The sequence below is a fragment of the Xyrauchen texanus genome, chromosome 12 (assembly GCF_025860055.1).
Source record: "Xyrauchen texanus isolate HMW12.3.18 chromosome 12, RBS_HiC_50CHRs, whole genome shotgun sequence".
In the NCBI taxonomy this organism is placed as follows: Eukaryota; Metazoa; Chordata; class Actinopteri; order Cypriniformes; family Catostomidae; genus Xyrauchen; species Xyrauchen texanus.
In genome coordinates, this window is record NC_068287.1 from 23519494 (window position 1) to 23534407 (window position 14914).

Sequence of the window (14914 nt, forward strand, 5' to 3'; positions counted from 1 at the left end):
AGTGCAAGACACATGAAAGCCTGCATGGAGTTTGCTAAACACCTGAAGGACTCCAAGATGGTGATAAATAAGATTCTCTGGTCTGATGAGACCAAGATAGAACTTTTTGGCCTTAATTCTAAGCGGTATGTGTGGAGAAAACCAGGCACTGCTCATCACCTGTCCAATACAGTCTCAACAGTGAAGCATGGTGGTGGAAGCATCATGCTGTGGGGGTGTTTTTCAGCTGCAGGGACAGGACGACTGGTTGCAATCGAGGGAAAGATGAATGCGGCCAAGTACAGGGATATCCTGGAGGAAAACCTTCTCCAGAGTGCTCTGGACCTCAGACTGGGCCGAAGGTTCACCTTCCAACAAGACAATGACCCTAAGCACAGCGCTAAAATAACGAAGGAGTGGCTTCACAACAACGTGACTGTTCTTGAATGGCCCAGCCAGAACCCTGACTTAAACCCAATTGAGCATCTCTGGAGAGACCTGAAAATGGCTGTCCACCAACGTTTACCATCCAACCTGACAGAACTGGAGAGGATCTGCAAGGAGGAATGGCAGAGGATACCCAAATCCAGATGTGAAAAACTTGTTGCATCTTTCCCAAAAAGACTCATGGCTGTATTAGATCAAAAGGATGCTTCTACTAAATACTGAACAAAGGGTCTGAATACTTAGGACCATGTGATATTTCAGTTTTTCTTTTTTAATAAATGTGCAAAAATGTCAACAATTCTGTGTTTTTCTGTCAATTTGGGGTGCTGTATGTACAATAATGAGGAAAAAAATGAACTTAAATGATTTTAGCAAATGGCTGCAATATAAAAAAGAGTGAAAAATGTAAGTGGGTCTGAATAATTTCCGTACCCACTGTATATTAAAAATATATACCTGAAGTTTCTTCAAAATTCACCTTTTGTGTTACACCAAGAAAAGAACAGCAGACAAGATTGGAACAACTTGAGGGTGAGTAAATAATTACAGAATTTTATTATGTGCCAACTACTCCTTTAAATACTGGCTACACCTTTAAACATACTTTGGCAAAACAGTTGCTCTGGTTGGATTTTGTCCTCTGCTGGTCAGTAGGAACAAAATCAATGCTTTGAGTCTGTATCCACATTCACTCTTGTCATCAAATATCCTTCTGTTACTCAGACACCCCACCACTGGCCTCTGGTCGCTATCGCAACCACAGTTCATCACCATGTACAGACATGGTGTTATCCCACTTATCTGGTTTAATCCTACATCAGCTTTAGGATATATTATGTTGTCACTGATTTTACAAATGAATACAGAGCAACTGGTTTAATATTACTATGTGGTGGTCATACTGTATTGCTCTTCTTTGGCTCAGAAGAGCCATATTAGCAGTTCAGCTGGTCTTCTTTATCCTAAGTTTAAGGATGATAGTTTTAATGGAGAAGAGAAGAGAAGAGAAGAGAAAAGAGGATAATTTCTTTAACTTCCAATAACAGGAAGATTAATACTCCTCTTTACAATTATGCAGACATAAAGTATATTACCCTTGCATTGCTCTGCCCATCCAGAGGATGTATTTCTTGTCTACGGCAAGTGGTCTAATATATGTGCTCATTGTGTCTCATGTTTCACTAAGCATCCATGTCTTTGTCTGTATCTGTACAGCTCCACTACTCGATCTCTTCCACTCCATCCACATTTCTGTGCTCTGCTCTTTATGTATTGTATATCACTACAGACATCCCGCTTTGTAGAATATTTAAGTCCTTCATTATAGCTTGAGCAGTCGGTATCACTATTTAGATCATGGTCTTAATTCATATTTTTTATCTTATTTTCCTTTAAAAATCTAAACATCTTTAAACCAAGATATATTTACTTGAGAAATAAAATTCGATAAGATAAAATAATTCGTTTTCATTGTTTTAAGCTTAAACATCACAAAACTGTGTCATTTTTGTTTAAAATTAGAAGAAAAATATTGCCAGGATTTCAAAATTATACGTTAAGGTACATAAACTCAATACAAATTTTCTTCTATGCTTGTAAATGTATCTTGTTTTTCAGGATATTTAGATAGGATATTTGTTTACTGGAAAACAAGACAAAAATACACTGACTGAGACAATTATTTTGTGCAGTGCTCATAGTAAACATAATGTAGATTTTTTTGTAGTATTTTTTGTTGTATTTGTGTAATTTGAAAGAGGATAGTTCTCCTCTCAATTAAGCCCCCTACCAAGTCCTGCTGTATTCACAGTGAACATACTGCAAATGGCATACTTTACACTCACCCACACACAGACTTACTGAAAAGAGTCGTGAATACCAAACTACTCATTTGAGGATATGATGAAATATGTTGCTACAGCACTAATCAACAGCACTAATCAACAAGTATATGAATTTGTGTTTGACAAAAAGCATCAGCTCATCTCCGGTTTATTCCAACAACCCTAATTTTCCATACTTTTTTGTTTTGTTTCAAATATATCTGTATATATTTTGAGGTCACATATATAAAACAAAATTATAACATTTTGAAGGAAAGTTATTTCATGTCATTCACACTGAATAGCTCAAAATGAATACAATTAAGCATCTTTATTTCTTCCTTTTAATTTGTCTTATTTTTTTTCTGTTTTGAATTTTGTGGTGACTTTGTGTTTGGTTAATTTGCTTTCCCTCTCTTATGTGTCATTGTTTTTGTTTGTTGTGGTGGTGGTTGGTGTTGTCGTATCTAGGTTCATGGAGTACAGTCACTTGTACCCAACAGTATCAAAAGATACAGCTCTGTGCGCCGGTGTGCGGCCCTGTGTCGCCCGCCGTTGCCATGGTGAATGGGGACTCGTACCATGAGATTCATATCCTGCCGCCTCCTCCACCTCCGCCACCACATTCCCATCTGCCACTTTTCACTTCCTTTGGCTATAACAGGTCCCCAAACACCTCAGGAGAGCCACACAGTGGACAAGGTACAGGTCCCCTAATCTGTCTCCACTGTATTATTATTATTATTATTCACAAAGCTTTAAGGAATGTCTTAAATTGCAATACATCACTTGTTTACCCTACGTGTCCACTGGTGCAGAAGAAATCTTCTCAATACTCTGAATTTTTTTTAGTATGGTCTATAATTAATTTCAATGTATAGTGAATAAATTCATACATACATGATCACTGTTGGAATAAATTCTAACTTTATTTACAATTTTCCAAAGTTTGCATACTGTCATTAAATACATTTTTGTTAATCCAGCCATAGCATAGCAACAATAAATTAAATGTATTCTGAATATAAATCTGAATGAAATATAGTAGCTATACATTAGCTATACATTACTGTATTTCATTCAGATTTCAAATGCAGTTTGCACACTTTTTGCACACATAAACAAGCACTGATTTAAGAACTGAATCCCCCTGAAAATAAAGCACCGTTGGCATATTTTGAAGCACTGCCATCAAAGAAAGTCATTCACATCTGGGATGACATGAGGGTGAGCATATGATGAGAGAATTTACATTTTTTGGTGAACTATATCTTTAACATTTTAAGACACTATTCTCTCACTCTGCTCCACTGTCAATCTCACAAACCCCCCTGAGAGCCTGTCGCTCAGCTCCCATAGAGAATGAATCTAAAACACACACTCACATGGCAGCAGTGGACACCTACGGTTAGAAAGCCTGCATACAATTCAAATCAATAGCTCCAATAATTCCTTAAAGTTTTCTGAAATGTTTATTTTATGTTTAATGAATACATTTCATTTGATTTACTTAAACATTAATTTGGTTGATTTGCTTTTTGTCAGAGACCAAGAATGACCCAGATTTGTCCAGTAAGTCTTTTATCCAGCACAAAAGAGGTTCATAGGCCTCTCTTTGTTGAATTTCCTCTTTTTCCCCTAAATTATCCAAATCTTATGATCTTGTGCTACATTTTCCCTCTATCTTTGTGATGACCACACCTGAGATTCACTACTTTTCATGTGACTCATAGGGAATACACAGCCACCCTCTCACCCCTCCATTACCGCAGCTCACACTACCATCAGTCACTGACAGTTGCTGTCAGTGAACGTCTGTCTGTTTCATCTCTCTTCGTCTCTGTCCCTTTCATATACTAACTCTGATCCTTTTAGTGTGTGCATATCAAAGCAAATTTTCTAGATCAGCATACACTTAGATATGAAATCATCTGTTTCAGTTGTAAATGTTCAGTAATCATGAACTAAGTGTGATTATATAAAAATGTCTGGTACAAACCTTGTCTCTCCAATGATTAGAGGCATGAGATATACTGTATATTATATTATAGAATTTGTGTAAAAGTGCATTAATGTACACTTGTGGTTCAAGTCTGTGGGATCCCTAATGAACTGCTCCTGTAATGCACTGCAGTTCCTCTTGTTGTTTCACCTACTTACATATATAATCATATATATCTGTATATATTATATATGTTTTTACCTATGTGTTTGTGTAATTCAAGGCATATACATACATATACTGTTTACAGTACATGTTTCTTTTTATATATATTTTATATGCTATATCAATGTTCATATATATTTGTGTTAGATATACAATATATATATGCGTGCTTGCCTTGTGTGTGTTTGAAAGAAAGAGAGTGGCTTTGTAGTGAAGAAGATTGCTAAAGCGGTTAGATATTGTTGAGGTTCCCTTTTGCCCGGCCTTTCCTGAAATCGTCCCTGGGTAGGTGGCAGGCCAGGGCACAGTTAATGATGGTTTCTGTTTTAAAGGTTCTCGCGGTCCAGATTCCAGTCCCCATGGCTCACCCACCCCAGTTGGTGGCCCCCAGTGCGGCAGCAGTGAGGAGATCTGGGTACTGCGCAAGCCTGTGGCAGGTAACAGCAGGGCTGCCCTTTCCTCCTCCTCCTCCTCTTCCTCTTCTCTCATATCTCCCCCTGCTTTACCACACTCCTGGAGCAGCTGCTGTATGCCTGACCTCAGACCCTTCTTCAGCTGCAGGCCTTTTGGCGCACTGAAAATCTTTCATCCGCTCTGTTATAATAACATCCATGGAGCCGTCCCCCCAGGAACACATATAGGCTCTGTCCCAAATGGCACACTTAATGTGGATATGCGGTCCCACGAACATCCATGAAGTTCACGGGACCATAGGGTGTCACATTTCCTTGCTGCTCTGTATCAAAAGTTTCTTACTCAGTATTTCTATCTTGTTTACATGTAAAATATCTAAACATCCCCAAAACAAGATAAAATGACAGGATAAAATTCAGAGAAGTCGTAGTGAGATTTATGCCTCAAACTAATTTTTTTTTTGCTAACGTGGTATGAAAATTACATTTATTTTCCTTTATATTATGTTTTTTTAAGCACAACACTTCAATAGTACCATAATACCTTAATAAGCATTAAGATTTCACTGAAAACAAGTCTTAATATCTTTTGTCTTTTTACTTCTCATGTAAATGTATCTTGCTTTAAGGATGTTTAGATATTTTTACTGGAAAACAAGACAAAAATACTGGTTAAGAGAACACATTTTTGCAGTGTGAAAAGACCAGCTTAACCAGCCTGCAATCCCCATGCTCTTCTAGGCTGGTTAGTGCTGGTTTGGTGCTGTTTGTTCTGGTAATAATGGTTAACCAACAAAGTCTTGCTGGTTAAGTTAGTCAAATATCTTTGTTGGAACACCAGCACACAAACATCTCGTGTTGTGGACTAGCATTCCAAATGCAACATATGCTGGTGGCCAGCTATATTTTTTTTTCAGCAGGGTTGGCATTTCAAGATTCAGGAAGGTGCTTGTGAGCTCCCCCTTGGTGGTACATTTCCACTGTCTGTGCACCCTTTTGCAAAGGCTGCACATGTGGCAAAATATAGACTCTGAGGAGGACCACAAGGGCTAAGGATGCCATTTGGAACAGGGCCGTACAGAAAATCCACAGATATGTCTGTATCTGTGTGTGCAAACTTTTTGGTTAGGGCAGTGTGAGTGTGCTGTGTTTGTTTTACCGACTGTGTCTAATATGTCCTATATCCATCAATTGTCGTGTCTTTACTCAGCATTGAGTCATTTACCCTGTCTCTGTCTTTTGTGGCTCTTCAGGTTTGTAGTCACATGGTGCTTGGTTCTTGTATCAGTAATCCATCCTGTGTATCAGTGCATTGCAGAGGGGGAGTTCAGAGTGTTTAAGTTTTGAATGGTGATGTCTGACTGGGCTGACTGTGTGTGTCTTTGCTGGGGGCTTGTTGTTTCAGGTGGAGACCGAAGTAGTGTGGGCAGTTCAGGTAGCGTGGCCAGTGCTCGATCCTCTGGTAGTGGACAGAGCGCAGGCAGCAGCAGTATCCTCCATGCACAGGCAGAGGGAGTCAAGGTGAGCTATGCGACATGCAACAGTCTGCAAACAATTGAATTCTAATTCTGGATTAAGCAAAACTCTGAAGGACTATGTAACTGGACTTTATGCAATGGCAGACATCATTCGAGGTACTGTATTACTACCAGTCATGACCAAGTTGAACAAGATGATCTACAAAGTCGACCCCCCCAACGCACAAGCTGGTAGTCCAAATAAACCATCTTGGACCAGCAGATGACCACACATGATCAGATATAATGTTAAAGTGAAATACCACCAAGAAACAGAAGTTACTTTTATCTGGATATTCCAACAGGACATTTTCACCCATTTTTGCTAAGATTTATTTTTCAAAGCTATGTGTTAGTAGAACAATTTGAGGTGAACTCACATAGTCTGCAATTATATTTTGTTTTATCTGTTTATCCTGTAGCTTCTGGCCACAGTTTTGTCCCAGTCTGCCAAAGCTAAAGAACACCTCCTGGAGCAGACCAAGTCTTTGGATCACCCTGCAGTTTCCACCACAAAGGGTTAGTGGGAATTCTTGGGAACTCTTCTAAAGAGAAAATGGCATAATATGCTTTTTGTCACAAAGAACTCTTTCCATCCTAAATGTTCTATCATTCCTTCACAAATTGGAAACTTGGCTACATTTGTGTGCCAGATGGTTGCGCTAATAGCTGTGGGTGGGAGGAAGCAATGCAAGGATCTGATTGGCTCGGGTGGCTGGTTGGTGAGGAAACATAAAGGGGGATTGGTAATGAAATTGCGAAGCACAAATGTGTATGAATGATCTCATGGTTCTTTCAGGACCCTCCTCACGCAGTCAGAGTTTATCAAGCTGTCCGCTTCACGAGCAGCCATGTGGGGAGGCGGCATCCCAGAGGAAAGGGGAGGTGCTGCCCGAGGGGAAGGTAAGGAGACTCACTCCAGCTCAAATCACACTGTCCCCTTACCTCACCATCAAACAGACGTATGCACTCTCACACACACATGCATACACACACACAAATATATGCACTGCCATCTACACGTCCAGGATGCTGTCCCAGCACTTCCTCTCAAAGCTGGCCTCTTCGGTATTACGAGCACTGGGTTGTGGTCAGGACACGGTGAGTGGGCTTCATTGCATGCTGTCCTTACCTGCAGGCTTCTTTCAGCCACTCTTGTCTGATATCGACAGTTATTCCTTTTTTGCTGATCCATTTCTGATCATTCATCTCATTTTCTTTTCTGCATTTTGAAAGTCTATTCCAATTTTTGCCTTATTTGCAGTAAGTTTCACATTTGATTTCTTTTCAGAGAGTACCCAAGAATGTAGATGTGTGATTTGGATATGAATTATGATATTTTAGGGGTGAAATAGTAATGGATGTGTGCAGGAAAAGGTGTTGTCTACCCACATTGTGACTTGCGGAATTGTAAGAATGATTGAACAGTTGCAGCCGTAGAGTAAATGTTACTACAGTATGCTGCCTATGTTTTGCTCTAAAGAGTTAACAGCAATATAATATTATATTATAATAGTATAACAACATAATAGTGTGAAGGTATTAAAGGCACATTTCATCCAAAATGTGTTGTTCCTTTATCGTCCTATAAACACTGAGTTTGTATAACGCAGCTTAGCTTAGTAACATATATTCGACCTTTTCTGTTTTTGATGAGGTCATTTTTACAATTACCTTAAATCACAAAGGCACCAATCTGACAATTCACCTAATCTATCACCTGTTTTCAGTATTATAATTTAAGACTACGTGTTCCACTATTTAGTCACATAACAGAACGGTAGCTGACATGTCCCCAGTGGGGCTTTGGAGCTGCTGAGTAGAACTGCTCCATGCTGGACGTCTGGTTTTAAGAGCCATCTGTTTTAAACAGCCCTGTTTTCTCTTGCTGCCCACCTCTCTTCTTGGCTCTCCTACACAGAGTTAGATTGCATCCTCCCACTTCGAGAGGAATGACTTTCCAAAACAGATACTGATTCCCTATAGAAAGTTGTAGTTTTTATTAGATCTAAACCTTGCCTAAAACATTAACAGAGATCATAGTCTTAATTAAAAAAAAATATTTAACTCAAAATACTTGCAGTCACTAGTTTTTATGATCTACAAAATAATCTGTTTGCTCTTTAGTTATAAACGGGTGCTCTTGTTTGCTACACCTTTTCTATTGACAAAACTAGTACCCTGACTAAGAGCAATAATTCTTTATCTAATATATTACAAAGACAGAGCAGTAGGGGCAGGTGTGATTTAATTTATGAACTACTAAATTTGAGTGTAGTCAGTGGTCATTGGGACTCAATTTCTTGGCCTAGCATCTTCCCCACCCTTAGTATCCCTTGGCATTGGGACCCAAAAAGTGATAGACTGCCACCTATCTTCTCTTCTAGAACTCAGAGGCTGTTATCGAATGGCTGAGTGAATTTCAGCTGCAGGTGTATGCTCCAAACTTCATCAGCGCCGGCTATGACATTCCTACCATTAGCCGAATGACCCCAGAGGTAAGAGTTGTCCCCTCCCAAACCCCGTCCCAAGCCACACTAAACTGTTCACGTCACTCTCCTCTTCCCCTAAATGCAACCCACTCACAGACCTACTCAAACCACAGAAAAGAAGTTGGAAGATAAACATATCAGTCAGTTTTAAACTAATATGGCTGGCAATGAACCTGGAGCACAAAAGGCCACATGCATGGCCCACAGGGGCATTATGAGAGTTAGAATCTGATTAGCCTTCCTGTCCAATGCAAGATGAAAGATCACACCCACAAAACCAAACCCAGACACTGCCACTGTCATGGTTGTGATAAATGACATTAGCCATGTGGGTCATATGTTGTCCTATTTATTATGTGATTGTGTTTGTCTGTACTCTGTATTTTTAAGGGAATACAGTGTGTAGTAACAGAATGTGTCTATAGTAACAGATACATTTAGACACATAGTAACTGTTCAGCACTATGACTTATTGTTGTGAATGGCATAAAAGTGTGCACTTTATGTTATATGATATTATGTGTACATAAAAGAATAAAATAATCTAAATAAAATATTTTATTTTATTTTATTACAAAAACAGGCTTTAGTAATATCTAGTTATATTTTCAAATGTAGTGAGACTGCAAATTGTGCAATACAATTATAATAGGTTTTTTCATTATATTTATATTATATTACAGAGTGTAATCTAATCTGCGGCTAATGATTTCCTTAAATGAATCTTTGACCAATTCCTAGAAGCAGCTCATCTATGCCTTTTTAATTATACTTAGACAACAGTTTCATGGGACTTATGTGTTGTCATTACTGAAAGCAGAATTAACAGGAATTATATGGAAGCACTGGGGACATGCTCAATATGCTGGAATTAGGTTCTGTTTGAGGGTACTCTGAAAAGGCTTATTTTTCTCACCTGCTGTTGATATTGTTTTGCCTTTCCCATTTCTTTTTATTTACATCAGCTTCTACCATCTTGCAGCTTATTGGCCATCAGAGTGTTTGATATTTTCAGCTGTGCATGTCTAGTGTTATGTGTTTATCTTTTTAGGTGTAAATGATATGTTCATATGTACAGAATGAATGCTACTTGGTTGAGTATGTTTGTGTGCATGAAGCTTGAATGTCATATGGATTTGATGGTTGGTGGGGCTCCTGTATGTATTTTCAGGATTTAACTGCCATTGGAGTGACCAAACCAGGACATCGAAAGAAGATAACTTCAGAGATAAACAAGCTTACCATAAATGAGTGGCTGCCTCACAAAAAAACGGTGAGTTTAATCTACACACACACACACACACACACACACATTTATTTAGATTCGTCCAGACATGTATTTAACATTATTTGTATTGAATTTATAGGCAACTCTAGGAGAATGGTTAGCCATGATTGGGTTGAGCCAGTACCATCAAGTTCTGGTCCAAAACGGATATGAGAACATTGACTTTATCACTGACATCACGTGGGAGGACCTTCAGGAAATTGGCATTATAAAGCTTGGTAGGAGAAACAATGGACTGGAATGCATCATGTTAAAGCATGTGATTGCATATAAAGTTTATTATACAGGATTGTAAAGAAGTCACTCTGTTTTCACTTAATTTGAGCATCCAAACCCATCTGTCACATGACAGATCATAGTCTAAGAAACCCTATTTTGTTTATTACTGAATTTTAACTAAATATGTACGTTTTGTATTTGTAGGGCAGTAAATTTGAAGCAATTTGAAACAAAAATGTTTGAATCACTCATTGTAAAGCCAAAGTAGTTTTTTACTAAATTGCCTAAGCGACGGTAGTTCACATTCTGTCTTTAATCAAATTTCGTTAGGACACCAGAAGAAGCTTATGCTGGCAGTGAAGAAGCTGGCAGAGATCCAGAAGGCCTCAGACGGTCGCAACACATTGCACAAAAAGCCACCAGCCACTCAAGATGTGATGGCCATTGAGAGCCCACCTCATGACAGTGGGGAGTGTATGTCCCCTAAAATGAGCACTTTCCAGGACAGTGAACTGAGCGGGGAGTTACAGGCTGCTCTCACTCGCCCTGCAGATTGCCAGGATGGCTCAGAGGTCAGGACCACCAGCTCCCTGGGTGCACAGCAGCAAGCCCACAGTCTACATGAGAGCAGCATTAATAAGAGCCGAGACTCAGAGGAGCATAGCGGACCACCCAGGAAGGAAGCACGAACCATGCGTCAAAGCAGCCAGGGAGGTCAGAGAAGTGTCTCATCAACTCAGCTTAAACCCCGCCAGTCATATCCCCATGGTGCAGGACCACCCTACACGCCACCACAGAGCTCCACCAAAACAAAGCCTCTGACTTCACTAACTATGGCTGCCCCACAGGGTAAACCAAAACCTAGTCCTCAGCTAATCCAGCAGACAGAAAAGCCTGTGTCACCACATTCTCTTCCCCAGTCCCCCACTCACAGGTCCTATCCCCACCCAGCTGCACAGCCTGTGGAATCTGTAGAGGCTACACCCCCAGGACCTGCCGTCTCAGTGCCACTCTTGTGCCTGCCACAAGAAAGCGATGAACCTTGCGATAAGCATGGACTGCCTAAAAAACGTGCCCACAATTTTAATCGCTATGCTGTGTCTGACGGTGAGCAGGAGACTGACGAGCTAAACATATCAGATTCAGGAGGAAAGTACGCTACAGTACAACACCCCCGGGTGGGCCGCAGCAACTCAATGAAAGGGCAGGCAGACAAGAATGTCAACCGAAGTCAGTCTTTTGCACTCAGACAGAAGAAGAAGGGTCCACCTCCGCCTCCCCCCAAACGCTCCAGTTCGGCCATCTCAAGCTCCAGCAGTAATCTGACAGAAGTGCCCAAGGAGACAAGCAGTGGACCCCTACTGGAGGTCCCCTACCAACCACTAAGGCGTGCTAGCGACCTGGGTGGCACTGTGGATACGGGTAGTGCGGGTAGTGTGAGGAGCATTGCAGCCATGCTGGAAATGTCCTCCATTGGAGGGGGTACCAAGGGTCTGGCTCTGCAGAAATCTGCAGGTCACTATCTGCAGGTAAGATGATAGTTCCTTTGGGTTTTTGGATACAAGAAAACTAGACAACTAATCTATCTGAAATTGAACAGTATATTTAAGCAATTTTCTAGTGCTTTTATAAACAAACCTTTTAATTTGCAGATGGGTCCTGCAGGAGCAAAGCAGCGTGATGCCATTGGACTGGATGGGGAAGTAGTGAACCGTCGCAGGACCATTAGTGGGCCAGTCACTGAGTTGGTAGCAGCTGCTAAACGAGGACCACAGCCTGGGTCAGAGCCTGTCCAGGATAGACATCTCAATGAACCACAGCCAAGCTCCAGTGGAAGCTCTGCAGAGAACCTTCCATTTGCTGAGGAAATGGATGGAAACCTCACCATTAAACAAAGACACAGGCAGGGCAAGGATGAGGCTGAGGCTGAGGAAGGCACAGACATGCCATGCTGTCTACCCCCGGAGGAGCTTTCATGTGTTGATGCCACAGCCACACTGAAAAGGAGGGTACAACAACCCAATGGCACCAAGTTTCAACTCACAGAGTCAAATACGGTTAAGCGACGCCCCAAGAGCAAAGACAAAGATGCAGAGGAACTTCAGGATGGGCAGATAACTGTACCCTATGAGAATGGGACTGGCACAATTAAAAGGCGCCCTACGTCAGAGGTGACCGTTTCAGAGCAGCCTAGGCCACAGGAACATCCTGAGAACTCTCCCCATCGGGACATTGTAGACCTGGAGGGCCACTCTACTGAGACACCCACTCGTAAGCCTGTCAAACCCCCAGTGTCACCCAAACCTCTTCTGGCCCAGCACATGAAGAAACAAGGACCTCCAGCTGCCATGACCAAGAAAGCCCCTTTTCCTGGACCAGCCGGGGCACCTGGCAGCCCAGGTACTACACAGTGCGGCCCTTTCACTTGCCCTGTCTTTACACAATTATGTGAGTATCCCTTAAAGTCTTGTAGCGTCTTGACCTTGTTGGATCAAAGTCAGCTCAGTCTCTCTTCCCATCCCTTTCCCTATGTCTTTTCTTCTCTATATACAGTTGAAGGAAAAAAAGTACCTCCTCCGGTCTCACCGAAACCTGTACCTCCTCCAACGGCTCCCAAACCATCCAAAACTGTTCTGCAGTCTATGAATGCAACACCTAACCTGACTCCAATGCCATCTCCAGCCAAGCAGATGGTCACCAGTGTGCCCAGCACAGCTTCTGCCCAAACCAACAACTCTGTCAAGGCTGAATCCCCACCAGCCCTGAGTGCCCAGACCCCTCACACACCCCAGAGTCCACAAACACCACAGACACCGCAGACACCACAAACCCCGCAGACACCACTTACTCCTCAGACATCAGGCCCCCCAACCCCCATACCCACACCCCCACCTGTGAAGCCCCCTCGCTCCTCAATCAGTGGGGTGTCTATGGACAATGCAGCTGGTTCAGGGTTTATGGCAGGTGTAGTGACAGCAGATGCAGTGCACCAGAAGATAGAGGAGACCAATGCTTCACTGGCTGCAGCCCTGCAGGCAGTTGAGGAGAAGATCAAGGAGGATGGGCATAAAGAGTGAGTGTCACAACCCTTTAAACATACAAAATAAATAAGATATTCTCAGTAAAATCAAAGCATGATGATCAGCATTTCATGTCCAAGACACAGGTTGTTACAATATAGTGGAATGGAATCAAAAGGATTTCAATATTATTTAAGTTGCAAGTCCTTCAAAAAAAGTGATGAATCTTGAGTCCGCAGCTATGGTTATTACAGAAACAAGTGCTATCATTTAGCAAAGAATTTTTATTCATCTATTTACACTTTTTATATGCCTGTGATAGCCCCTAGTCTTTACACAATTATGTGAGTATCCCTTAAAATCATACGGTTGTATGGTAATAAGTTGTGAAATTTGGTACATTGATTGGGGACAATACCTGTAGCTATTATTATCAAATTTTTGCCTAGAAACAAAACATCATAAAATGGCCAAAATAAAACATTATAACATCAAAACATAAACAAATTGTAAACAAATATTTTATATACTGGTGGCCAGAAGTTTGGAATAATGTACAGATTTTGCTCTTATGGAAAGAACTTGGTACTTTTATTCACCAAAGTGGCATTCAACTGATCACAATTTATAGTCAGGACATTAATAACATGAAAAATTACTATTATAATTTGAATGTTTTTTTTTTTTTCAGAACTTTTTAAAATAATTAAAAGTGTTCTCATCAAAAAATCCTCCATGTGCAGCAATGACAGCTTTACAAATCCTTGGCATTCTAGCTGTCAGTTTGTCCAGATAATCAGGTGACATTTCACCCCACACTTCCTGTAGCACTTGCCATAGATGTGGCTGTCTTATCAGGCACTTCTCACACACCTTACAGTCTAGCTGATCCCACAAAAGCTCAATGGGGTTAAGATCCATAACACTCTTTTCCAATTATTTCTTGTCCAATGTCTGTGTTTTTTTGCCCACTCTAACCTTTTCTTTTTGTTTTTTGCTTCAAAAGTGGCTTTTTCTTTGCAGTTCTTCCCATAAGGCCTGCACCCCCGACTCTTTACTGTTGTACATGAAACTGGTGTTGAGCAGGTAGAATTCAATGAAGATGTCAGCTGAGGACATGTGAAGCATCTATTTCTCAAACTAAAGACTCTGATGTACTTATCCTCTTGTTTAGTTGTACATCTGACCTTCCACATCTCTTTCTGTTCTTGTTAGAGCCAGTTGTCCTTTGTCTTTGAAGACTGTATTGTACACCTTTGTATGAAATCTTTAGTTTTTTGGCCATTTCAAGAATTGTATAACCTTCATTCCTCAAAACAATGATTGACTGGCAAGTTTCTAGAGAAAGCTGTTTCTTTTTATTTATTTTTTATTTGACCTAATATTGATCTTAAGACATGTCAGTCTATTTCAGAAACAAACACAAAGACAACGTTAAGCTTCATTTAATGAACCAAATAGCTTTCAGCAGCGTTTGATATAATAGGAAGGGATTTTCTAGTACCAAATGAGCAATTTAGCATGATTACTCAAGGATAATGTGTTGGAG

The 14914-nt window shown here is 40.7% G+C and overlaps 1 protein-coding gene across 1 annotated transcript in view; it reads left to right on the top strand.

The window, feature by feature from the left end:
- The window catches only part of caskin1 (CASK interacting protein 1), a 158053-nt gene that overhangs the window by 138939 nt on the left and 4200 nt on the right, over positions 1 to 14914 (top strand). Inside the window, exons 11-22 of the mRNA XM_052140113.1 lie at positions 2721 to 2951; positions 3795 to 3821; positions 4749 to 4853; positions 6235 to 6350; positions 6769 to 6865; positions 7146 to 7249; positions 8734 to 8844; positions 10010 to 10111; positions 10206 to 10344; positions 10676 to 11874; positions 11998 to 12745; positions 12899 to 13418. Coding sequence (XP_051996073.1) covers positions 2721 to 2951; positions 3795 to 3821; positions 4749 to 4853; positions 6235 to 6350; positions 6769 to 6865; positions 7146 to 7249; positions 8734 to 8844; positions 10010 to 10111; positions 10206 to 10344; positions 10676 to 11874; positions 11998 to 12745; positions 12899 to 13418 — 3499 coding nt within the window. The remainder of the gene's footprint in view (positions 1 to 2720; positions 2952 to 3794; positions 3822 to 4748; positions 4854 to 6234; positions 6351 to 6768; positions 6866 to 7145; positions 7250 to 8733; positions 8845 to 10009; positions 10112 to 10205; positions 10345 to 10675; positions 11875 to 11997; positions 12746 to 12898; positions 13419 to 14914) is intronic.